Here is a 24,604-nt window from a genome sequence, read left to right as displayed (position 1 = left end):
GGCCTTCGCCGTCACATCCGCTCCCGCCCATCCGCGCCAGCGCGGCGGGGCCAGGCCGGGCACCATGGCCGCGCAGGGGACAGCGGGCGGCGGCGGCAGCGTCAGGAGCGGCGCCCCCGCGGCAGAGTGGGGCGGCTTCGAGGACAACATGCAGGTGGGGCCGGGCCGGGTCGGGCCGCGGGCGGCGGGGCTGATCCGAGCGGGCGCTGACGCTGTGTCTGCCCCGGCGCAGGGTGGCGGCTCCGCCGTCATCGACATGGAGAACATGGACGACACGTCGGGCTCCAGCTTTGAGGACATGGGGGAAATGCACCAGCGCATGAAAGAGGAGGAGGAGGAGGAGGCGGAGGGCGAGGCGGGCGCCGGCGAGGAGGAGGACGGGGAGTTCCTGGGCATGAAGGGGCTGCGGGGGCAGCTGGGCCGGCAGGTCGCTGACCAGGTGAGCGCGGCCCCTCGGCCCGACCCGGCCCCGGGCACCCCTTCTGCCGGCCCGGCCGCTGCCCGCCCCCTTCTCCCCGCAGATGTGGCAGGTGGGCAAGAGACAAGCCTCCAGGGCCTTCAGCCTCTATGCCAACATCGACATCCTGCGGCCCTACTTCGATGTGGAGCCCGTCCAAGTGCGAGCCAGGTGGGCAGGGCCCGGGGGCGGCAGGAGGCGGGCTGGGCCAGGCTGGGCTGGCCTGGGCTGTCTCGTCACCTCCAGGCCAGCGAGCAGGGCTGGGCTGGCAGCCCCTCGGGAAGGGGCACGGATGGGGAAACACTGTGCTAAAGAGGTCCCGCGGCTGTGCTGGCAGCCCTGTCGGTCGGCATTGCTGCCTGGGGCAGGAGAGGGGGCTCTGGGGCATCTGGCTCCATTGTGTGGCATCTGTTGGGTTTGCAACACAGCTGAGTCCAAGAGGGCAGTTTTCTGAGCCTTTGTGAAAAGTTGCCTTTCCGTCCTGCTGTGCTGTCAAAGATCTCTTAACCCTGGATGGATCCCTAAACATGTTCATCGAATCTATCCCCCCAGCAAAGTTGACTCACTGACAGTAGGGTTTTTCTTCTTTAGTGACTTCGTGTGACCCTTTAGAAAGAATCTTGTCCCCCAAGGCCTGTGAACAGAGCAGCAAATACTGATAATGGGTGTATAGGATATTTTAGTTATGAAGTATTTTGCTAACCATCCTATTGTCCTTCCTGCTGCTGCTGTCATTACCTGTGTTCCTGTGATGCAGGCTCCTGGAGTCCATGATTCCTGTGAAGATGATTAATTTCCCACAGGTGAGTTCCCTTTTGCTGAATCAGACTCCAGGGCCAAGTGACTGTCCCACCTTGTAAAACTGAAGTAGTCCATGTTGTTAATGACCTCAGTTTGTTAGGTGTTCATCTCTCTGAAAATGCTGGTGATCCCTTTCCTGTCATTCCAACCTCAATGTACTTTCACTTAAGCTGAGGTAATAACCTCGGTGATAAACTTCATCCAGGACATTTCTCACATCACTTTTGGTGGGGACCCTGGCATTCAGGAGCACTAACCAAACTTTCCCACATCTGTCTCCTCCTGCAGAAGATTGCAGGCGAGCTGTACGGACCCCTCATGCTGGTTTTCACACTGGTGGCAATTCTTTTGCATGGAATGAAGACCTCGGACACCGTCATTGTACGTCAAGTTTTGCTGATAAGTTGTGGTTTGACTGGGCTCTGGATTGCTATAATTACACTAAAAATGGAGAAGAAACCCCTTCCATAACTGAATAAGCATTTTGCTGAAAAACAGGTGATTTGAGGAAGAACTTTTTGGTTTGGGGGTAGGAGGAAGGACACACCACAAAGTCTTGACACTGTGCTGCTGGGAGAAGTAGTGTGTAGGTCATGTGGCCCCCTGAACACTGCTATCCAGCTATTTGATAATGCCTAAAAAGGCTCTGGGCTTCTAAGGTGCAGTTTGGGTGCTGGCAGGTCACTTCTTTGAGTTCTCCTCATCCTGATGCTCTCTCCACAGAGGGAAGGCACACTGATGGGCACAGCCATTGGCACCTGCTTTGGTTACTGGTTGGGCGTCTCATCCTTCATGTATTTCCTGGCATATCTGTGCAATGCGCAAATCACGATGGTGCAGATGCTGTCACTGTTGGTATGTACAGGTGAAACTGCCTTGAGATGCACATTGGCTGCATGGTGTTGTTGCAGCCCAAGCATGTCCCAAAGAACATGAAAAGTCCGTGTAGATCATTGATCCTAGGTAACTGCATTTGGACAACTTGGAATTCCAGAATGCTCTTCAGACCTGCCCCATTCCAGGCACAGCAATAGTGCACGGAGGCAGTTTCTTCACACATCCTGCTTTGCACTTCCTGATATGAGAGTTTGGTGGGAAAAACCCAGGAGACTCCAATTTCTCTGGAATCAGAGAATGTTTCCTGTTTCCCAAGTTGTTTCAATCTCTGACATGATAGTGAATCCTTCAGACAGACTATCTGAATGTGAGACGCTCTTAAAATTGTTTTCTGGTTGACTCTTTGATGTTGAATGAGTGGTTTGTGAGACTTTGTCTTGATGCAGTGTTGCAGGAATAGGCTGTATGTGCTCTTGATCAATGGCCCTTTGTGTGAGACTGACACTTGTAACATGGACATTTTTGTTTTGTCAGGGCTATGGCCTTTTTGGACACTGCATCACTCTCTTTGTCACCTATAATATCCACTTCCACTCCCTCTTCTATATCTTCTGGTTGGTTGTTGGAGGACTCTCCACACTACGAATGGTAAGGGACAGGCAGCCTGGGGTCCTCTTCCTGGGACAAAAAACATGAGGGAGGTGTTGCTTGGTTTCTGAAAGTTCCTTGGGCCTGGCAGTTCATTTCACAGCCAGTCAGGCTGCTGTGAAGGACAGCCTGATGCTCCCACATGATTCGGCCACCGGTGTATGGGGGCGCCACTTAGATTAATATCCTTATCCACTCTAAGAGCTGTGGGAGCTTTACTCCCTTGCAGCACCAAGCCTGGGCATCCTGCACTCTTGGCAAGACTGAGCAAGGTTCACCTACCCAACACAAAGTCCAATTACTCTAAATTTATTGGTGAAGTCTGTGAAAAACACTCAGATTAATGTTGCCACAGATTATCCCTACTTGGCCCATCCTCCTATGTGCTCCTGACTGCAGTGTGAGAGGCTCAGGTAGCAGCTACCCTGTCTCTGATCTCCACCTCTCTCCTAGGTTGCTGTGCTGATATCCCGCACCGTGGGACATACCCAGCGGCTCATCCTGTGTGGGACTCTTGCTGCTCTGCATATGCTTTTCCTCCTCTATCTGCACTTTGCTTACCACAAGGTGGTAGAAGGTAAGCAAAGGAGATATGAAGACATCCTGTTAAATGCAGGGAAAGAGATGTTGCTTTTTGCTCTCTCTGAGAGAAAGGATGGACAGTTTAGATCTGTACTTAGGGCATCTGTGCCAGTTCCCAGCTCAAGAATGATCAGCACTAAGTTTTTTAGAGGAAGTTGTTAAAAGCAGGGCAGCAGGTAGACAATGGGGTGCTGTCTGTGCCCTGAGTTTTAGCACTTACGACCCACGTTGTGAGGCAGGACCCTTATTATTTCCCAAATGAAATGACTGTTCTTGCACATAGATGTCCAGCCCCTTCCTGAATATTGCTGAAGTCAGGTTGCTTTTCTCTGATCAGGAAATGTGTGATAAGTACTTTTCCTTCTTTCTTTAACACCTTTTTTTATCTTGTGTTGTACAACACAGATTGCAGAAGCTGCCTCTTCCCCAGTTGGTACCATTCACCTGGCTATGCATGTTCAAATCCCTTTCTGTGGCTGTTTTCTCCTAACAAAGTCTCAACCTCCTTTAAAAAAAAAACCACAAAAGTCTTCTCCTACCTCATCTCTAGAGAGCTTCCACGTCCCTAAATATGTGATTCTGCAAGCCTCTTTATGAGCTTAGGTAGCCAGACCCATTGATGATATTTCAGATATACTTGCATAATTAGGGGTTATAGCATAGCATTCATTACAAGTCCTTCTAGATGTAAATCCGCTTTTTTCTTTGATCTGTTCTTATGGCCAAGGTTCTGAGCTCAGATCTTCAATTTTTTTGGCAGGTGAAATAGATTAAAATACACTCCAAGCAGTTTTCTTCAAGGCACTCCAAGACTGGTGATGAGTCTTGAGAGGCTAATTGACAGGAACTTGAGGCATCGGGACATGTATTTGCTGCCAAGAATGGTCTATGTTTGCATTGCAGTGATAAAAATTCCATATTGCAGCCCAGCTGCAGCTCCTGATGTGAGTCTGCAAGTGTGTCTCTGAATAAAAGGAAGCAGTTGGTCTAAGAGCAGGATCTGTGCTGGGATGAAGTAGGAACAGGATTTTATCAATCTGTCTCAGCAGAGCAACGTTTCTGGCAGTGGGATCCCAGGTCAGATGGCAGGGGACTGGATCTGACACCCTCAAAGCAAAAGGATCTGTGTTTCTCTTGGGAACATAGAGTTTTCCTACCCCAAGGACAAGCCCTGGTCTGTACCCTGTGGTTTTTGGATGGCAGTGTTTACTCTTGCTTAGTCTTTGGGGCTAGTGGTCTCCTCCCATGGTCTGCAAGCACTGTGCATATCCTGGGCCCTGCCACCATCAACCACTCCCTGGCCAGAGAGAAAAGCAAGACAAAATGTGCCATTTGCTGTTATCTGAACTAACTCTTTCCTCTCCCCACTGTTTTCTGTTCTCTGCAGGTATTCTGGACGCATTTGAAGGACCCAACATGCCACCCTTTCAGAGAGTTGCCCGAGACATTCCAGTTGTTTCCAATGCTGTACTGAACACAACAGCCAAAGCCATTGCATTGACCCTGTAGTTTCACAGACTTGGACTCGCTTCCTTCACTACTTTTGGGGCTGCATAGGGCCACAGTAACCTGCTGCCTCTTAGGAACAGAACAGAACAACAAGAAGATTACTTGGTTTTGTTTTCCTGGTCCTGTCCTTTGGGTTACAGTTTTGGGCGGCTGAGTGGACTCAGCTGAGGTGAGTCGCACCTCAGTGACTCAGAAGAACTACACTCTTCCCCCACCCAGGTCTGGGCTGTCATGAGAAGAGTGGTTCTGTTGCCTGCATGTTTAGCTGGGATTTCCCAGCGCAGTTTGTCCCTTAGCCCTCTTTCCACTTGCTGATGTAACTCCAGGAGTATCTGCCCTGTTCCTGTCCTGAAGAGGGAAGAATTAAATTGATGTTGGTGCTGAGTGATGTCTTATGTTTGAGCCTGCTTGTCTAATGGGAGAGTGATGTTGGGTCTCTACAACTTTCACTGTCCTGTTCTAGACTCAAAGCAGGATTCTTTGCAATTTTTTGCTGTCCTGCTTCAAATGCTCTGTGACATGAGGCCTGTCTTGGGCACCTTTCTGTAACCCAAAAGGCATAAGAACTTCACTTTCTTTGGAGATTTTCAGGACAGCACAATGTTTAACCACATGATCTTCCTTGTCATGTTCCAGATTGATCCCTCTCTCTTCATTTGGTCCAAGCTGCTATCTCGCCTCACCATCCCTTCTCCTGTATACATCAGAAATCTTTCTGTCCCTGTGCTTTCACAGCACTTTTTGTTCTTAACACCCTTCTGCCCATGTTGCTCTCTGGGCCATGCAGGGGCAGCATGTTTGTGCATAGTCTTCTGTGGGTATTTCTATTAAGAGGCTGGTTCAGCCCACCCTTGTGCTGCTTGCCCTTGGCCCTCCCAGCAATGGGACTGTCACCTCATTACTCAGAGCAGGAGTGGCATCCTGCTCCCCCAGACACCCCATCTGCTGTGTACTGCTTGGCTTTTCAAGCTGAGTCTAGGCCTTATTTCTCTGACTCCTGAGCCTTGAGGGTCTGGCAAACTTTTCTCCAGTGCATCCATCAAAGGGAGACGTAGGAGAGTGTGCCGTGGAGATGGAGTTGGCACATTTATCTCCAGCATACTGACACAAGAAAGCTCCAGTAAGGATGGGGAAGCAGAGCAGCCCAGGCTGGGCTTACATGTGCTGTAGTAACTCACAACGGAGCAGTTCAGCCTTCCCTCTCTGCTCTTAACTTTTACTGGTCTGAGAGTGGAAAGCTTGCGCCTTTTCTCTCCCTTTCTAGGAGAGAAGCCACCTCTCAGAGAAGCTCATCCTTAAACTCAGGCAGAGAAAAAAACACAAGATGTTGCCCTTTCTTGGCGTACCCACATACTAGCTGTGCACAAGGCAGAGAGCATGTCAGCACTGCTCTCTTTGGTCTCTTGTTTATATTAAGGGGAGAGGGTGCAGCTGTAGTGGCATTCAGACTAGTGCCAAGGTGCAATGAAAGAGTAATATAGTGCCAGTACTATCATCAGGCTGGTCATCTGCTTCAGTTAAAACAAAAATGTCTCTGGTTGTGAGCATTTTCAGTCACAGACCTACTTTCCACTGTTTGCTCATTCCCACATTCATAGTTTGTTCCCTTAGCAAGAACCTAACAATCACATGCATAATAGACATGTTCCCTCACTCTCTTCTCCCCTTTCTATCCTGCCTGCTCCTCCCCCTCTTTGGGGAAGAAGAACAGCAGTCAGAGCAAGTTATTTGGGGGAATTGTTAATTATTTGGGCTAGTAGTCTCCACAGGGTTTTTTGACCAGTAGAACCACTTTAAGCTCCTAGAATTTCTATTACTTTGAAACTTGAAAAAATGGAAGTGTTAGTTTGTAATGCTAATTCTGGTATTTCCCTCTTTATATCTCTGTGGGAGGTTGGTTTCTAATTCACCGTTCTTGCCCTGCCAGCCTACAATGGATGTTTGTCTTGGTCCAAACTCTGGAAGCACAGGCAGCGGGGGAAGAAACAGAGACAGTTGTCACTAGAGTTAGTCCAGCTGAGAAGAAAAATCATTCTGCACCAAACTATCACTGCTGATCTACAGAGAAAGTCAGAGAACAGCTGTACTCCCCTCCCACACTGAGCCACTTAGCTGAGCTAGGGGGGTGAAGCTGTGTCCTGCGTTTTCACTCAAAGCACAGAAGGGAGCAGCAAGTGAACTCCTCATTCTTCCCCTTGTGTGTCATGTCAGCCGGGGACACAAACAAGGTGACAACCAACCACTCTCTTGGAACATGTGGGGCTTGCTCTGCTCCAGTTCTTCAGCCCAGATTAATTCTCTCTGCAGCAGCAGCTGGAAGCTGAACTGCTCTGTACTGCCAGAAATTCAGTACTTGACTGAGAGCCTCAGCATTGCCTTTTGCTGACAGAGAAGGACGCATTTTTTCAGGGAAATGTGTGCATGTTGCAGTTCCAGGGAGCATGCTGAGCATGCAGCCTTAGTAAAGTCCTTGTGGGAGGGCATCTCAGCGCTTACCCAAGTTCTCTAGTTATCAGGACAAGCGTTGCAATCCTATCATGCAAGACTATCTCTGCCTTTATTTCCTGCCACACCTCTTGCAGCAAATCTAAAATAATTTTCTCCCTTCCTCCCTTGCAGAAAATTTAAAATAATCTCCCCCATCACCACACCCTTTTGAGTGAGGGTAGCTCTGTGAAATCTTAATGGCATCAGTCTTTGTGCTTCCAGGAGGTAAACAATAAGCAACCTTCTTAATACCTGCTGGGTAATTGCACATGACAAGGAAGCAGTATCTAGTTCTACACAAAATAGTGTTGCCAAAGTCCCCTCTGCATGGCCCTTAACTAGGTCTAGGGAACCAGAGCTTTGGACTGTTAGCTCCTGTGCCACTTTTTCCAATGTATTTGAGCATGAAGCAAGGTGGGATGCTTGTCTCCTGAATATGCTCTTGCTCCTGACAACAGGCAGTGAAGATGCCAGCACTAGGGCATCTCCATCAGTGTTTCAGGGCTGCTGCTGTCAGTGGAAGTGGGACAAGTCCCAGGGGCTCTCCTGAAGCACCTCTCTAATAATAGTCTGTTTAAAAAGGCATGGGTTGATTAGTGCCTGGAGGTAATTGAGAGGTGAGACTGAGCATAGTCTTCCAGTTGACCTGTATGCAGCAGCAGCTGGGATTTTCTTGGCCACCCCCTGCCCACCATTCTCAGATCCAGCCTTTGGCCCCCACTGCCCTTCAACATGTAGGATCCCATTCTCACCTGGGTCATTTGATGTGACCTGAGAGATCAGTTGCTCCTTTTGTGAAAGCCATCAGCTGTACCACAGCTGGATGCTCGCAGCTGCTGCTCATACACCAGCACAGAGGAGCTGCCAGGCCAGTGGTCTGTTCTTGGTGTATCTTGCAGGATCAAGGTCATGCATTGCAAAGAAAAAGGGGTGTGTAGATAGCTCTAGAGAACAGCAGCAGATTACTCCAAGAGCATGGTGATACCTACACTGGAAGTTAGATGCTGCAGCTAAATTCTAAAACCTGACATGAGTCCAGCTTCCTATCTGCCTCTCTCCTTGCCTCATTCAGGACCCAACTGCACTCTCAGCTCAGGTGATCTGGTCCTCCATTCCAATGGAGGAGAATCGATTCACATTCCCCACCACATCCTATTTTTCCCTTCACTTTCCATCCCCTCTCCCCCACCCTGGCCTTCAAACCAGGCAGAGGAACCTGGGTTTGTCCCAGTGTTATCCACTGGGCTGGAATTCACTTTAGCACTGCTATATGCAGCAGCCAGATTAGGTACGTGCAGAAAGCTGCCTACTTAGGCGGTTTAACCTAATTTCCACATCACTGGCTTCCTTTTACAGCTCAGTGGAGTTGAAAATTCAGGGGCCCTGCTTCCTATTTCTCTCCAAGTACAGGATTACCCAAGGAGAGGAGAGAAGTGAACAAATACCTACCCGTGCACGCGCAGGAGGCAGGATACGCCCCGCACACCCCAGGTCAGGCTGAGGGCACAGGCTGTGCTCAGGGAGAACGGAGCCTGTGACCCTTCCCAACTCTCCAAGCACGGCTCCGCGGCCATAAGGAGCAGCTGACACCGCCCTCGCCATTAAGCCGTGGGCACAGGTTCCAGGTGCAACGGGTTTAAGCATAAACGCCACGGAGGGCACGGAACACCGCAGTTCCTCAGACCAAGCACCCAGAGTGCGTCATGGTCCCTTTCCCAGGTGGGAGCGGGACTGGCAGGGGGAGCCCTTCCCTGGGAGGCTTCTCCCACCCTCGCTCCCCTCCTGTACTCCCTCTGCGCCGGGGCGAAGCCCCAGCAGCCCTGGCCCCGGCCCCGGCCCCTCCTCCGGGCAGCAGGCAGGTGCCATCGGGCGCTGCCTCCGCTGCTCGCAGGCTCCGAGTGGCGTCGGGACCGACGATGTCGGGGGATGCCGGGGTGGGATGGGGGCCCTGCGCGCCCCCCCGTTCCGCGGAGAGGCAGGGCCGGGCGGTGGGAGGGCGCGGAGCGGGGCCGGGAGGAGGCGGGGCGGTCCGGCAGGTGCGGGCGGAGCGGGGCGGGGACCCGTAGGCTGCCCGGCCCCCGCCCGGCGCTGCGGGGCGGTGCGACCCCGCGTCCCGGTGCGGATCAGCCCCCGCTGATGGCTGCCCTGGGTCCCGGCGCGCCGCCGGGCGGAGCGGGCCGGGGCGGCCGCCGGTGAAGGCAGCGCGGGGCCGCCCCCGGGACCGCGGTGGGCCGGGCCGGCACTGCCCGGCAGCGGCAGCGGCGGCGGCGGCGGCGGCGGCGGCGGCAGCGGCGCCCGCCCCGGCCCGCAGCGCCCAGCGCGGCTCCCCCCCGGCGGCCGGGCGGCGCGGCCCCGGGATCGGGAGCTCCCCGAGCCGGGGGAAGATGCTGCCGGGGTCCATTCAGATCTCCGGGGAGACGCTGTCGGGGGCGGAGATCCGGGACATCTGCGAGAGCCTGCGGGAGAACTCGGTGCGGCTGCTGTCGCTGCGGGGCTGCCAGCTCTCCGAGCGGGACTTCGGGCATGTCTGCCGCGGGGTGGCCGAGTCCCGCTCCCTCGCCCAGCTCAACCTTAACCTGGGCATCGTCTCCAACATCAACCGCGTCAAGCAGCTGGCCGAGGCCCTGAAGACGAACCGCTCCGTCCAGTCCCTCTTGTGAGTACAGCGGGGCGGGGACGGCTCTCTCAGGGACTTGCAGCTCCGGGCCAGCCCCTGAACTTGAGTCTTGTCGGAGGGAAAATGCCCTCGACACTGTCCAGGATAAGCCCCCGCCCGTCACCTGGCTGGGAGGGAGCCACCTCTGCCCCCACCGACTGGGCATGGCCCTGGCTTTCAGTCCCGGCCCTCCAGCCTGGCTGCCCCTGCCGCGCTGGCATCCCCTGCACCCCCTCGTCCCGGCCGGGAGAGGAGGGCCACCGTAGCGGCCAGCTGATCCTCGCAGCAGAGGCTTCCCAACACTTTTGGCCTGCTTAGGGTTAGTGTTTGTCATCCACCTCGTTTCGTCTGCTTCCCCCTCCCCGTCAGGTTAGTTAGCCCCCAGGAAGAAGGCTCCGTAGTAATTTTCCCTTTTACCTGCACAGCCTCCATGGGAGTCCCCTGACAGATGCAGGCTTGGCCCTCCTCAACCCTGCTCTCTCCATCCACCCCTCGCTGGTGGCTCTGGATCTAGGAGACTGCATGCTGGGTGATGAAGGCATCAACCTCATCTGTGGGCTCCTGCCGCCTGATGGGGCCAAGTCCGGTAAGCACCAGGGGCTGTGGGCTACACAATGACTGGTGGAGCTTTCACACAGATCAGATGCATTTGGCAGTATGTCCTCAGTCCCGGAGGAGGCAGGCCCTGTAGTTTGCCTCGGCTGAAAAATTTCTTTTTCCCAACTTAAGTAAAGCAGAAAAGCCAGGCAATAAAGAAGCTGTTCCCTTGGGCAGGCATGGGCTTTCTGCAATTGATCTGTTGCGCTGCCAGATTGGAGCTCAGAGACCAACAGGTTGCTTCTGGTTCATGTCAGGAGCATTTGAAACTGGAGGAGGTGACAGCTTGGACTTTGAATTTATTATTTTGCATTTGAGTGTTGATAGTGACTATAGATAAAATAAAGTGTGCCTCCACCTCAGCACTTGGCTTTATTGCCAGTGCATGGGAACGGTCCCTGCTTGTGGGTGCGCTGTGTGACTCTGTAGTTGCATGGTCATAGCCTTAGTGCCAAGACTCAGGTCTTTGCAGGGAATAATCTTTGGTGATGTGAGACCAGTGAAACAGTTAAGCTGAGAGCTGGCATTTGCTGAGGTAATATCACTCTGTTCTTCTGACTCTCTAAGTGCTTTCCACCGCTCCCCAGCACCTCTTCCTCTGTGTGCTTACAATGCCACTGATGCTGTTATCCCTGCTGGTCACCTTTTCCAGGTGCAGGCTTCAGAGCCTTCTGTCCTTCCTATTCTCTCTCCAGCCTGTCACCTCTTGCCACCTGCTTCACCCAATCACTTATCTCACACACCCCTTACCTGTTTCCATTGTGTTTGCTATTTAGGGTAAGCAGGACACGGGTTGGGAGAGCAAATAAATGAGGCAGTCATAGAATGGATAAATGAAGGGCTACTGCTGAAGGCAGAGAAATATTTCAGTGATCTCTGAAATATGTGATGACAGTTGTCAGAGTAAATCAAACCCTTAGGCCCCCAAACTCAAAACTGGTGAGCTGAAATAATTCTCTTGAGACTACTTTGGTGATCCTAAGGCTCTGGTTTGGATTCTCTCTCTTCTCCAGGCCTCAAAGAGCTAACACTGAGCGCCAACCCAGGCATCACAAGCAAAGGCTGGGGACGCCTGGCCATTGCTGTGGCTCACAGCTCACAGCTCCGTGTGCTGAACCTGGACTACAACCCTCTAGGTAAGCTGGGGGCCAGGGAGGAGGAGCAGGGGATGCTGCACTCCTCTCTCTCAGCGTTTGTGTGACTGGCACCATGGGTGGCTGGGGACCAAGCTCTAGAGGCAGTAGAGCATCAACAGTAGGATGGGGCAGTTCCTTGCCTTCTGATCTCCAGCAGCAAGTTCACCCTGCTGGGCACCTTCATCTGTAGGGAAAGCCACACTCACTGCTCTGCACCCTCTGGGTGCAGAGAGGTGCAGAAAGGAGCTTGTGCCTTGCCGGCTCCACTGCCTTTGTTGTCATGTTTGACCCTCCATGTCTCCCTTATTCCTGAAGAACTGTGCACCAAAGCTGGCTTGGCAGATGCAGTATGTCCCCGTGCTCCCTCTCTCATCTTCCTGGAGGAGCAGGGAGGAGGAGGAGAGCCTGGCACTCGTTGCCATAGAAACAAACTCTCTCCAGCTCTGCTGCAAGGTGGTGAGGAGGAGATCAGGCCATGCTTCTCTGAGCATCAGCATGGCACTTCCCTCCTCACCCCATCTGCAAACAGAGCCTCCGTCTAGGCCCTCTGTTTGACTAGGTGCCTCCTCTTGGGCAGGAAAGACTCCAGGGTGTTACCTGACAGCAGTCTGTGTTTTATTTCTGAAGGTGTCACAGCTGTATGACATCTTGGTACTCATGAGAGAAATGTCAGGAGAACACACTGAAGTCTTGTCTCTTCACCAGCATTTATCATTAATGCCCCTCATCCTGCTCCATCCAAAAGTTTACCCCCTTTCCAGGAAGACAGTCCTTCACCTGATGCAGATTCCTCTGTCTGGCTCCAGTCCTCCCCTATACTCAAGTATTTAGCCCCTATTCTGTGTCTGGGATGCCTTACAAGGACTCTTAAAGGCCCTTGCATCCTTGAGCAGGAAGGAGATTTGGGAAGATATGGTTCCTTAGGGAACAAAACCAATTTCACTCTGTTCCTTCGTGTTCCCCCTGACAATCCACAAAAATGGTGCACCTTTCCTTGTCTCTTTTCTTAGTTAACAGCTTTTTTCTCCCTGAGGAACAGATTCGGAGGTTGTCTGATGGGAGAAATACTCAGAGGAAGTCTCCATGACAGTCTCAGGCCCACGAGGGCATGTGGTATTACATGGGGAAAGGCAGGCACTGCTGACAGCCCTGGTTTGCTTCTCCCAGGTGACCAGGTAGCAGGGATGCTCGCCGTTGCTGTGGCCTCCAGTCGAACCCTTGAAGTTCTAGACTTGGAAGGAACAGGACTTACCAACCAGTCAGCCCAGGTATGAAAGCCCACAGTTACTCTACAGCATCACTGACATCTTGGAGGCAAAGGATGGGGATCTCTGTAGAGGCCCCAGGACCTACACCTGTCTCCACCCTCTGCCCTGAGTCCACAAGCACCCCCTTCCCTCCCAGTGTTGGGAGGGAACCCTGGACCCAGGCATGTTCTTGCTTTTCCCTGTCTGTTTTCTTGGAAGAAGTAAAAAGGGTTGGATTTTTGACTGAGGATCAGAGCTAAAGCTTTGTGAACATATGGGGGCCAAGGCTCAATAGCATAGGCTCTCCTCTCAGAGCCCCAGCTCCCAGTGTTAAGAGGGAATGAGGCTGGATATTTGGCAGCAACAGGGTGTACAGCAGTCCCTTTAGACAGAGCAGGAAATTCAAGCTCAGCTTTTCCTACAGAAAAGATGGGAAGTCCTAAGTCTCTCATAAAGCCTGACAAAGGGAGGTCAAGGCCAAGGGAAGGTAGAGGTAGAAGAGGAGAGCTGGAGTTTGCAGGGAGACAGAGCATTGATGTTCTTTCTGCTCAGCCTGGCTGCTGTTTGTGCTGCTAGTCAGCCTGTTATCTCACTCTCCAACCAGACCTTGCTGGACATGGTAGAGAACTACCCCACAGCCCTACGGACACTCATCCTGGCGGAGAACAACATTAGTCCCGAGCTGCAGCAGCAGATCTCTGACCTTCTCTCAGAGGGTGAGGAAGAGGAGGAGACGGAGGCTCACGAAGTCACAGCCAGGGAGAAGAACCCCTGGATCTGCCAGAACAGTAAGAGCTCTGGGAGCTGGGCTGTGGGCAGGAATTGGGGTGTCTGGGGTGTTTCCAATGTCACTGGTCTCTTGTGGTGGGGTTGGTGAATGGGATCTGTCTTTTCCCCTGTGAACTGGAATACATACAACCTCCAGGTGTGACCTTCATGTTAAACGGCATTGGGCTGAGCTGCTTGTGGAAAGGCAGCCTCCAAGGACAATGCAGCTGCTGCAAAGAGTGGAAACGGTACCTCTGAGGCATTTTCCCTGATGCTGCAGGAATGAAATCTTTATGCAAAGTCTTAAAGCTCAAGGGCAGGAGCGTTAAAGATCTTGGGGGCCTCTGCCAGATATTGTAGCCAAAACTTGTGTCATTCCTCACCGCTTCCAGAACCTCCCTGCACTCTGCACAGCATCAGCTATTCCTATCTCTGCATCCCAAATGTGTGAAGGGTTAGCCAGGTGCCACAGCCTGTCTGTTCCTTGTAATGGAAAAAAGGTATATTATGGAGATAGCAGTAGCCTATTTGGTATAGTTTGTATATATGATATTGTATATTGACATGTCTACCTTGTGATCCAGGTGGTTTGAGAGGATTCTTTTACATTCAGTTGTCCTTCCGCCTCACAATTCTTGTATCAGACCCACAGCAGACAAACACAACCACTCCATCAGCCTCAAAACATCTGGATCCTCAGTTGTTAAAGCCATAAAAATCGTTCAGTGACAGTTTTGTTCAAGTTTTCGATCCAGTTTCCAGAATTGATCCCCAAGATAGAGATCCCATGCAGCAGCTTTGAATGTTTAAGACTGCCACTAAACATCTCCTCACTCTCATTCAGAAAAAAGCAGATTTTTTTTTCTGTTTAAAAAGACTTCTGGATGTGAGGCTGGTACCCTGCTGAGTTTCTTACTTGCTATGCATGCCCATCCTCCTTGCATCTGATTCACTCGGTGTGGGGAGTCACAGTGTTCCTGGCTGGTGCTCCGTGCCATCACAGAGCCAGAAAGCTGCCCTCACCTCCCTGAGGCAGGCAGGGAAGGGCTGCACAAACCCTCCATTCATGCTATGCAGTAAGTCAGAATTTCCAGGCCTCTGCTGCTGGAACATGGCTGATTGCCCACTGCCTTCCCTGCTCTTGGGAAGGCAGCATTACCCCCCAGTGTGAGCTTGGTTTACTTGCAGCCTGACAGTCCGCCCTACCTGGACACTGTCTCTCTAGCTGAAAAGGCACTCCATAAGTGCAGATTTAAAGGTCTGCGCAGGGCTGGGTACAGGCACGACTGGGCCAGCACAACCAGTATCACCTGCATGTGGGGAGGGTTCAGAGCTGGTGTTGCTCTGGGCTCTTCCTGCTGCCTCTGCTTTCTCCCCCTCTCCAAGCATCGATTCTGTTCTGCTGCGTGGCCAGAGTAGGCCTAGTTACTACTTAATCTCATGCTTCTCTCAGCAGTTCTCTTCCCACATGCGGTTCTCTAATTCCTCATCCTCACCTCTGGAGCACGGCCCCGTCGTACTCTGGCAGCCCAAACGGCTCATGGTTTTCTCCTTCTCTCGACACAGATTCCAGCTCCCAGATGGTCCTGATGACGTCAGGTCTCGGTGACAGCCTCTTAGCAGAAACAGAGATGTAGCTGGGCTACCCTGCCTGCCTCCGCCGAGAGGAGCACCGTGCACCGAGAGGCTCCCCAGCCCACTGTCACACATTTCACCTCCTGCAGACGCCTCGCCCGGCTCTGAGCGCCGGAGCCTGGTCTGAGCAAATCTCTACACACGTCCCTGTGTTGTCACACGCCCGGTCGGCCGCTTGTGATTGTCCTGTCGCCGCATGTGTAGCTCACGCCGCCCCCCACGCCCGGCTGTGCCCGCAGGGCGCAGGCTGTATTTATTCAGATGTGTATAAGAGATGTCCTTTCTATCGCTTGCACTGCTATCGCGATGAGAGTTTTATAAAGGTCACAGAGGTGGTGGCCCACTCGAAGCAGCGTCCGCTTCCGTCACTGTGCGACCCCGGCGGGGCGGGGGCGGCAAGGACCGGAGGGACCGCCAGCAGCCGGTGGGTACTTGAAGGTATCGGCAGGTGCAGGCAGGCACGGGCGGTACGGGCAGCCAGCAGCAGGGACCAGCGGACAGGGTGGGACGAGGGAGACAGGTAGGGACCGGGGGGCCGGCAGGGGACAGGCAGGGACACGCTGCCCTCGGAGCAGGCGGCGCTGAGCTCCCGGAGCACCGGCAGGTGCCGCCAGCCCCTCGCTCCCTACTGAGGCTCCGCGACACGGGGACAGCGCAGTGACAGCCCAGTCCTCTGTTCCCCGGGCCCTCCCTCGGCCTAGAAGGGAGCGGGTTGAGCTAGGCTGCCTCTGCAGGGAGTTTGGCACCAACCGGGCACCCTCTGGGGAAGGCTAAACCCGCACCAGCACTGCGGGTTTCACTGCTCGGCCAAGCGTCCCTTGCTGGAGGAGGACAAGGAAGATCATGTTTCAAGGCTCAGATTAGGCTACAAGATCAAATTGTGGCCACAGCTGCTATGCTACTCAAGGGAACAAGGAACAAAATATTTAGAGGGACAAAGAAACAAAAAACTCTTCCAGTGTTACATTTTGCATACGTGTAGGTCAGAAAGGCACCAGCAGCATAACACTGGAGATGGAGGGAAATTCATCCCCGCTCTGCACCATTCAACCTGAAAAGGAAGCACTTCCACGTGTCCATAACAGCATCCTGTAGGAACTTCCTGTTTCATATGTGGATGACTTCCTGGCTGGGGTATGTTCAATCAATCCTGATACTCCCTCCCTACATGCAATACTGACCCTAGAATTAAAAACTCCTTAGAAACTCTGACACGATGGTATGTTACATGGACCTACATAACTCAGTTTTTGAAGTCAAGAACCGATCCTCTCAGCATTGATTCCAAGAGCTGGGGCTTCAAGAAGACCAGCAGCTATTAGCTACACCTCATCCTACTCTAGATCAGCATGTGGAGGTCTGCCAAGACACAGATCAGCCAGGACAGTCAGCAATATACTTGAAACAGGGTAGGCAGAGTCTTGTCAGTATCACTGAGGCTGCTTACAACACAAGCTTACAGGCCACAGGGTCGCGCTCCCTGTGAGAGCTAATGGGTGGCACACACAGTTCAGCAAATTTGGGACACTGTACCCTGAGTAGCTCTGCTCCCTCACATACTCAGAATTGTCCCTGTCAGGTCATAAGCAGCATCAAGGACATTATAGCCATTGCCATCTACTTTTAAAATAGTTTATTTCTGGTCTTAAAATATACATCAGTTTGAAAATCTCAGAAAAAAACACATTAGTTACAGATTAACAGTCTGGAGTTGGGACACTGGAAGGGGGTTGAGCTCAAGGTCCCAGAGCCAATACTGCTGGAGGTGGGCAAGGAGTGCAGAGGCCACGAGGCCCACAGGGAGAAGGCTCTGCTCCTTGAGGCACCACTTCCTCTCGACCTCTGCCAGCAGCCTAATGCTGCAAAGCCCAAGTGTATGGTGAGGCTCCAGGCACCCTTTTGCCACCCCTTCATTTCTCCACTGTTTTGCTTTGCAGTCTACCTTGACCCAAAGCAGAGGGAGGCTGGCTCTGCCCAGCACCATCAGCACCAGCTGCCTCAACAAGAGAGGGTTTTGTCTCCTGATCAGCATGCCAGGATTTGGGGGAGATGGGGCTAAGCCCTGAGGGCAATGCCTCCCCAACTGCAGGCCACCAGCAGCCTCAGAGCCAGAGCAGCTCACTTAGTGAGCATCCAACCCCAGGTGACATCCATGAGGCAGGATCTGGCAGCTGCTGCAGCTGCAAACCCTCAGCACTGCTGCAGAAGAACAGAAGAAATGCAGCAGTGGAGCAGGTGATGACAACAAACATGAGGACCCTGCCACAGCACCTAGGACAGGGGAAATGAACACTATGCAGGCTCAGAGGAGGCTCCTGCTCTCAGCACCAGCCTGTCCGCACAGGGACCCAGTGAAATACTGCAGTGAAATACGGAGTCCCACCTCCCCACCAGACGGTAGCATCCAGCTCCACAACTGTGCCAGGTGGGAAACAAGGTGAGTGTGTAGAGGCTGCAGCTCTAGCCAGGGTACATAAAGCAACCTACAGCTGCCAGAGAGGCCTGCAGCTCCCTTTCACTGGCCCTGGAGCCTCCAGGCTCGAGCTGAAGCCCTGGCTGGCCCCAGCTGCAAGCTGCAAGCCCTTTGCAGAGACAGGGGTTTAAAGGAGAGAGGAGCAGGGCCCCCAGGCAGCTCTTGGCTGCACATCTTGATGTATGCATATGAACAGAAGCTCCCCGATGGAGAAAGGGATGCTCTCCTCCAGCCCAGTGAAGAGCCCTCATTGCGTAGGTAGGAGAACAACACAAACCCAACTCAAAAACCAGAAAGTAGACTGAGGGCAGCTGGTGGGGTTTGAAGGAGGTGTGGTGCAGGGAACTGGGCTGTTCTCTGCCTCACACTCCTGGGGGAGCCAAGAAACACCAGACAGACAAGGGCACAGGACAAAATTAAAACAGGAGGTCTGGGCTTTATAAGCCCTCAAAAAATACCTACATCTACAGACTTCTCCCCTTCCCTCCCCCCGCAACAAGACACTGAGCACACAAGACTGAGAAGAAAAGTCACACAGTATCACTCTACACTAGGAAAAACACGTGGAGAACCCTATCCAGAAGGGATGGCTCCAGAGAGGCAACAGAGCCAGTCTGGAGCCCCCCAGAGAAGGGGGAGTTCAAGGAGACCCTGACAAAGGGATGCTGCTGAGCCGTGAGGTAGTGCGCCTACAGGGAGCAGCTCCTCTGCATGCTGCCCTCACATCCCTGCTGGCCCTGCACCAAGCCCTGCCCAGAAAAGCTGGTACCATCCTTCATGCCTTGCTTGCCCAGGGAAAGACCTTGTTCTTGAGCCTGGAGGGGTTTCTGCAGGCTAGAAGCCAGGATCAGAGGCAAGCGGACCTCTGATAGCTGAGCCTCCCCAACACACCCTCAACGCAGGTATCAGACTGGCTGCCAACAGCTGTGTCTGTTTATGAGGGGTGAGGAAGAAAAAAAAATACACCCCAAAACCAAAGGCTTGGAAAGAAGAAAGAAGCCCACCCAAGAGCAAAGCATCAGCACTGTTCAAACAAAACAACAGCACAGAGAGCGGAGGAGGAGGTGTGAAGGGAGGAGACACACAAACACAAACCCCAGCGCCCAGCAGGCAGTGCCTCCCCAAACCACCTCAGCAGGCAGCACCCGTGCATTGCCTCTGTGGGGACCAGGTGCTGAGACTAATGCTGGAGATCTGCAGAGGCAGATTCTGGAGAACCACCCGGGTGGAAGCTGGGGAAAACAAAACCGAGCCAGAAAAGGAGACACCAGCAATCCCAGCACATCCCCACGGCACTCAGCCTGCTGCTGGGAGAATCCTTGTGCCCCACTCATGGCCCCTGGGGCTCCCAGGGATTCAGACACCACCACACAGGCTCTTTGCCCTGTTGGCACAAGTTAAAAGAGAGCAGAGCGGCTGCGGGCAACCAGCACAAGATCACCCAGGGCCTCAGGTACCTGAGTGGGAAGGGGGAAGGAAGATGAGAGCGTAAAGAGGCACAGGCACCAGGACAAGGGGTACCAAGAACTAGCTCTGGTACAGGCACCAGTGTGAGGCTGTGGAGAGCACTGTGAGCATGTTGGGGCAGTGGGTGTGCTTCTGCACACTGTGTGCTAGTACTGCAGGTCTGAAATGCTGGGGAAGGGAAACCTCAGCTCTTCCAGGTAGCAAAAGGAAGAGAATAAATACAAAACTTCAGAGCAGACTTGCCCCAGGAGGAGGGTACTAAGGGAGGTTTGTCCTTCAGGTGGACTGATGGAGGCATCCTACAGCTCTGCAGCATATGGCTGCTTCTTGCTCTGCCTCAGCTGAGAAGGTTGCCTTGCTCCTGGGCCTGCGTCAGACTGTCCTTGCGATGTAAGTGATGGACCCCCATCCTCTTGGGACTGCGATGCAGCCGACTGAAGGGAGGCTTGACCCTGCCTTCTCCACTTTCCTCTTGGGCACTTCCTTGGTTGCACTCCTTGTTTTCCTGGAGTAGCATTTCTCTTTCCTCAGCTGGGCTGTCAGGCAAGACAAGGTCCACATAGTCCTTGTGCTTCTCTGGTGAGAGGCTTTCAGGCTCAGCGGTGCCTCCACTGCTTTCAAGCAACAGCTTCTGGGCTTCATCCTGGGAGAAATCTGTACCATAGTCTGAGGAGAAATGGCTCCTGCGAGCTCTGGACTCCGTGCTGTCTGTGTCCACGCTTGAGTCCCGGCTCATGGTCCAGCTGCAACTCTGTGCAGACTCCTCACCGTCTGAGTAAGCGGAGGCTGCCCTACCCAGCTCCTGCATGGAGCGGCTGAACCTCTTCTGGAGCTCGGGGGCCGTGTCACGGCTGAATGCAGTGCGGTTCATCAGCACGCGCTCTGAGGTGGGGGGTGCCTTGTCCACAAACATACGCTGCCAGTTGGCCAGCAGGTCCTCCTCAGAGCTGGCAGAGCTGGCAAAGGCGCTCGGGATCTGGGGAGGGCTGCTGAAGGGGCTGCTCTGGGAAGAGCCATGAGCTCTGGCTGCCTTAGGGGACTGCTGACAGGAACAGCTGGAGGCTGAGCGGCGCCCCTCTGAAGCAGGGCTGTTGGGGAGTGTCCGGTGCCTGTCACAGCTCTCATCTTCGCTCTGTACCAGGCTGAGGGAGATGGCCTGGCGTGTAGCATACGTACAGTTGGGCAAGGGGCTGTTTTTTGGGATCTTTACCTTGTCCTCAGAGAACTCAATCACTCTGCGCCCTGGGTACATAGGATGGGGAGGTGAGGGAGTAGGATACGGGCTTAACTTCTCAAATGCAGGCACATCCTCAGGCACGCTTTCCACACTACTCTGTGGCTTGCAGCCACCATTCTGCTGTTTCCCTGTATCATCTCCCTCTTTCCCCATCTGCCCTGAGCTGTTGCAGGCATCAGGAGGGGCTCCACTCATGTCCACATGCACAAAGACATCTTCAGCCATGGGACAGCTGCCACTGCTAGACTTGGCTGAATTCAGAACCAGAGATTCTGGTTTCTCCAAGACCCTGGCGATGACCGAGGTGGGCACAACATCAGATGGAGCCAAGGTGTGGGCTGCCTCTTGACCAGGGCCTGCAGACTCCTGAGTGCTGTGCAAATGCTTATTGACCATGTCCTGCAGCTCATAGGGAAGCTAGGGAGAAGGAAAAAGACATTAGAAGGGGGCTGCCGTGCAAGCCATTTACTTCCAAATAATCTGCCTTTTCTAACCAACCTTCACGTGTACTTTGTACTCCTTATCTTGACCCTAACATTCACCTCCTTTGCCTTGAGAAAGGTACCTCTTTTCAAATCAAATCAGCCTCATGAGGGACTACCAAGGCTCTATAGCTCAAGGCCCAGTTGTGTTTCCAGGCCATGGTTCACAGGCCCCATTTGGCAAAGAGAAAAGATGGCACATGTACTCAGTTCAACATGCCTGTGAGCAGAGACAAGGCCCAGCCAGTGCACGCTAGGAAGAAGTCTATTGATCTGTGGAAAATCAGTCGGTGGTTGCACTGCAGTGACTCTACAGCCCCCAGTGGTTGGATCCGCAGTGCGCCCTGAATGCATAATTGCAGCCATGCTGCCTTGGCAACTTGCCCACAGACCAAGATCGATGCTTTCCCTTGTTCCTACCAACTCCACCACATCATCCCACTTCCTCACTCTCTCCATTTCAGAGAGGCAAACAGGGGGTTTATTACTAAAGCTGCAAGACTTTGGTCTCACCATGGCATAAGCACCACCCCTTGTCCTGAAAATGGCCACTACTGCTCTCCCTATTACCCTACCAAGCTGCTCTCACCTTGGTCACCACATGCATGCACTGCCATCAGCTGGAGGGCAGAGGTCCTCAAGACACTCAGTGGCATAGCAAGGTCTGTCCCATCATAATCAGAAGGAAACTGCATCCAAAGCTGGGGACTCAGGGCACACTGCATGACAACAGCTGGCTGTGAGGTGGGCTGTCTGCACAGCTGCTCAGCACCAACCCCTCTCCAGTGGCAGTCACATGGGACATGACGGTCTGGGGCGCAGAATTCAAAGCTCCAGAGAGGGGAGACAGCTGGGAGAGAGGTCAAGGTTAGCCCTACGGTAACCGATACATTGACCTCAAGAGTGCTAATTTGAGACACAATGGGGGAGGGTGACATATTTGTCACCCGCTAAGTTAAAAAAGACAAGCATGTGGTTCTGCTGAGAGGAATATAAGAAGGGACAGAAGCTAGAGGTATGCCAAGGAGAGTGGGGTAAGGGCTTGAATGTTACTTTCAACCAAAAAAGTGATGCTACTAACATGAAAGTACTAAATCCCAACTTTGCTCATCCTGCAGGCAGGATATGCTGAACTCTCCCACAGACACCATTCCCCACCACAAGGGGGAGTATAAGTTGGTATGATCTGTTCAGAAGGCCTGGAAGACACCCTGAATGCTGCCTCACACATTTCTCCTCAAGGTAACAAGTCAAGCCAGGCTATACTACTGCTGCTTGACACCTTACGAGGCCCCTCCATGTGGCCAGGTGAGGAAGGGAAAAGGATGGAGGAGGGTAAGAGAGAGATCTGTCCTGCTGCCAGCTCCCAGCACACACCCAGTAGGATATCAAATTCAAGGTTATTGTTCTTTTTATAACAGCTCCTGCCTGAACTGTGAAATGGAGCTGTCATGAAAGAGGAGCTGGCAGAAGCTCTGTGCTCCCTTCTCAGTGGAAGTAGGAACAGGAGCCTCCCCCAACCTCTGAGGCTGAAGGATGAGAAGCCAGCAGCCCTGTGGAGGAAGTAAGATGCAGGCATAACCCATGAGCCCTTCTTCCCCACCTCAGCAGGATCTCTACTCACATCAGCAAACTTGTGGTTCCTGAAGTGAGACTTGTTACATTTGAGCAGCTGTACTGCAAGGTTACAGTCCTGTCGATAGCGTTCCTGCAAGAGAGGGCATAGGTGTGCAACAGTGTTAGACTGACCTGATCTCTTACCCAAAAAGGCCCCACCTGAACAGATGCTGCTTGAACAGAAGCCAGAGATGGCATCTGATGAACTGCTCATGAGGGCACCTGTCATTCCCTCCTCCCCACACCCCTGTGTATTTTCTTACAACTCAGCCAAGGTGCCCTTTTCAACTCCAGTCCTTGCTCCCACCATATACTCTGCATCAACCTGCTCTCCCTCTGGGGATTTTAATAATCTCCAAAAGTCCTACCAGATTTGCTTTCCCATTCCTCAGCTCTCAGCCATGCCTGATGATGCAGACAGACTGGAGGGAGTTGAGAGCAGTTAATGGAATTCAACACCAGATACAGGAATTTCTATATTAACGGTATAGAAAAGGCATCAGCTCTCTCCCAGCTCTAGAGTAAATGACACCTCTATCGGTACAGTCTGGACTCAGGTCAAACCCTAAGCTCAAAAGAGCAAATGTATCAAACTTGAATATGAGTTTTTCCCTGCTCAACCTCTCAGACCCTTTTCTGTTTGTCTCCCTACTGTTGTGTACAGCTCCCACCCTTTCATACACATTCAAGTAATTCACGTGCTCCTTTCCACTAATGACTTTGAACAAAAGGAAAAACCCTCGCCTCACACACTTCCACAGCCATTTGCAGACTCACACTTACATTGAGTTCCTCCAGCTTATTGATGGTGGTTTTGGCATCAAGCAATTTATTAGTGAGCTCTACAATCTCCCAGTCCAGCGTCTTGCGGTCCATTTCTGCCTTTTTAATCTGGGATGCAAGAACACCAGGTGTAAAACTCCCTAGCACAGAAGAACCTGGCTTCACCACCCACCTCGGTCCAAGTATAGCACAACGAATGTTCAGCTGGGACACAAAACACTTCCAGACAGACAGACAAGGGAGACAACCCTCTTCAAAGGGAGGGGATTCCAAAGGCCAAATGGAACCAGCCATTTTCCCAGCCACACAGACAGTATGGGTGAGTTTGAACCTTTTTATTGCAGTATCGCTTCCTGCACCAGCATGTTTCCCCTCTGGCCTAGTTCCCATGCTGCCTGGTATAAAACTTAGCAGTTTTTAACAATCAATCTCAACTTGCCACTGGTAGCAAAGACCTCTGAGCTTGCAACACCCAGCCATCTTCCTTTGGGCAAGAAAACAAGAATGCTGCACAAAAAGATCCAGCAGTCAATGCTGAATGGACAAAGAGGCTTTTTTGCAGGAGGAAGGCACCACCTTGAAAGAGTTTAAGCCTTGCTCTAGTAAGGAAAAGGATCTGTGTAGCATCACCTGGAATTCAGCTAATGCTGTTCCTAAAATAGGCAATCTTGCCTCTTTAGACTCTCTAACAGTTCAGGTACAGAGCAGACAGAGATTCAGATGCAACAGCAAAGAGGGGCAATAGCCCAGAATAACCAAGCCATTGCTGTCTCATGGAGTTCTTCCGGACTACCCAAGGGTGCTGTGAGGCTGTGACCACCAGGGCCCAGCTGTGTGTCAGGGGTACAGCTCAATGACACACAAGGGAGTAGGGGAGGACAGTACTTCCCAAATATGCAATCTCTTCAGGCACCAGTGCAATAAATAACTGGGGAATGAATATTAACCCAAGAAATTAGAGTGCTAGAACCAAAGAAATCTCATCCTGGGCTACACAGAGGCAATCACCATCTCAGCTATTTGACTTGCCTGCTCTCAGACCAGAAGGGGAAGGAAAGGGAGCAAATGAGGCTCACAGCCATCCACATCTCGTGCAGTGCTGCAGCTTATGGGCACCACTTCCCAACACGCCATGCTCCAGCTGGCTCAGAGTCAAATACTCTTAAGATGGAGCACTGCAAGCTA

The 24,604-nt window shown here is 52.6% G+C and overlaps 3 protein-coding genes across 5 annotated transcripts in view; 2 read left to right on the top strand and 1 right to left on the bottom strand.

The window, feature by feature from the left end:
- Positions 1 to 6: 6 nt before the first annotated feature.
- YIPF3 (Yip1 domain family member 3) lies at positions 7 to 5,218 on the top strand. The gene is made up of 9 exons (XM_071576080.1): positions 7 to 154; positions 233 to 439; positions 522 to 628; positions 1,215 to 1,260; positions 1,547 to 1,639; positions 1,982 to 2,113; positions 2,630 to 2,743; positions 3,197 to 3,320; positions 4,713 to 5,218. The coding sequence occupies exons 1-9, from the start codon at positions 65 to 67 to the stop codon at positions 4,832 to 4,834; spliced, it is 1,035 nt and encodes a 344-aa protein (XP_071432181.1). The 5' UTR covers positions 7 to 64; the 3' UTR covers positions 4,835 to 5,218.
- A 4,149-nt stretch (positions 5,219 to 9,367) lies between these two features.
- Positions 9,368 to 15,709, top strand: LRRC73 (leucine rich repeat containing 73). Its single transcript, XM_071548012.1, has 6 exons — positions 9,368 to 9,977; positions 10,403 to 10,563; positions 11,588 to 11,710; positions 12,878 to 12,978; positions 13,562 to 13,745; positions 15,292 to 15,709. The coding sequence occupies exons 1-6, from the start codon at positions 9,706 to 9,708 to the stop codon at positions 15,360 to 15,362; spliced, it is 912 nt and encodes a 303-aa protein (XP_071404113.1). The 5' UTR covers positions 9,368 to 9,705; the 3' UTR covers positions 15,363 to 15,709.
- A 1,278-nt stretch (positions 15,710 to 16,987) lies between these two features.
- Positions 16,988 to 24,604, bottom strand: part of TJAP1 (tight junction associated protein 1) — a 41,099-nt gene continuing 33,482 nt past the window's right edge. For all 3 annotated transcript variants that reach the window (XM_071576019.1, XM_071576034.1, XM_071576025.1), the window contains 3 exons: positions 23,420 to 23,527; positions 22,644 to 22,727; positions 16,988 to 20,954 (listed from right to left, as the gene is read on the bottom strand). In XM_071576019.1, the coding sequence (XP_071432120.1) occupies positions 19,638 to 20,954; positions 22,644 to 22,727; positions 23,420 to 23,527 (1,509 nt within the window). In that variant the 3' untranslated portion in view covers positions 16,988 to 19,637. The remainder of the gene's footprint in view (positions 20,955 to 22,643; positions 22,728 to 23,419; positions 23,528 to 24,604) is intronic.

Source organism: Pithys albifrons, chromosome 2, assembly GCF_047495875.1.
Source record: "Pithys albifrons albifrons isolate INPA30051 chromosome 2, PitAlb_v1, whole genome shotgun sequence".
Classification (NCBI taxonomy): Eukaryota; Metazoa; Chordata; class Aves; order Passeriformes; family Thamnophilidae; genus Pithys; species Pithys albifrons.
The sequence above is the reverse complement of the archived record's forward strand: the minus strand, read 5'-3'. Positions and strand labels throughout refer to the sequence as shown.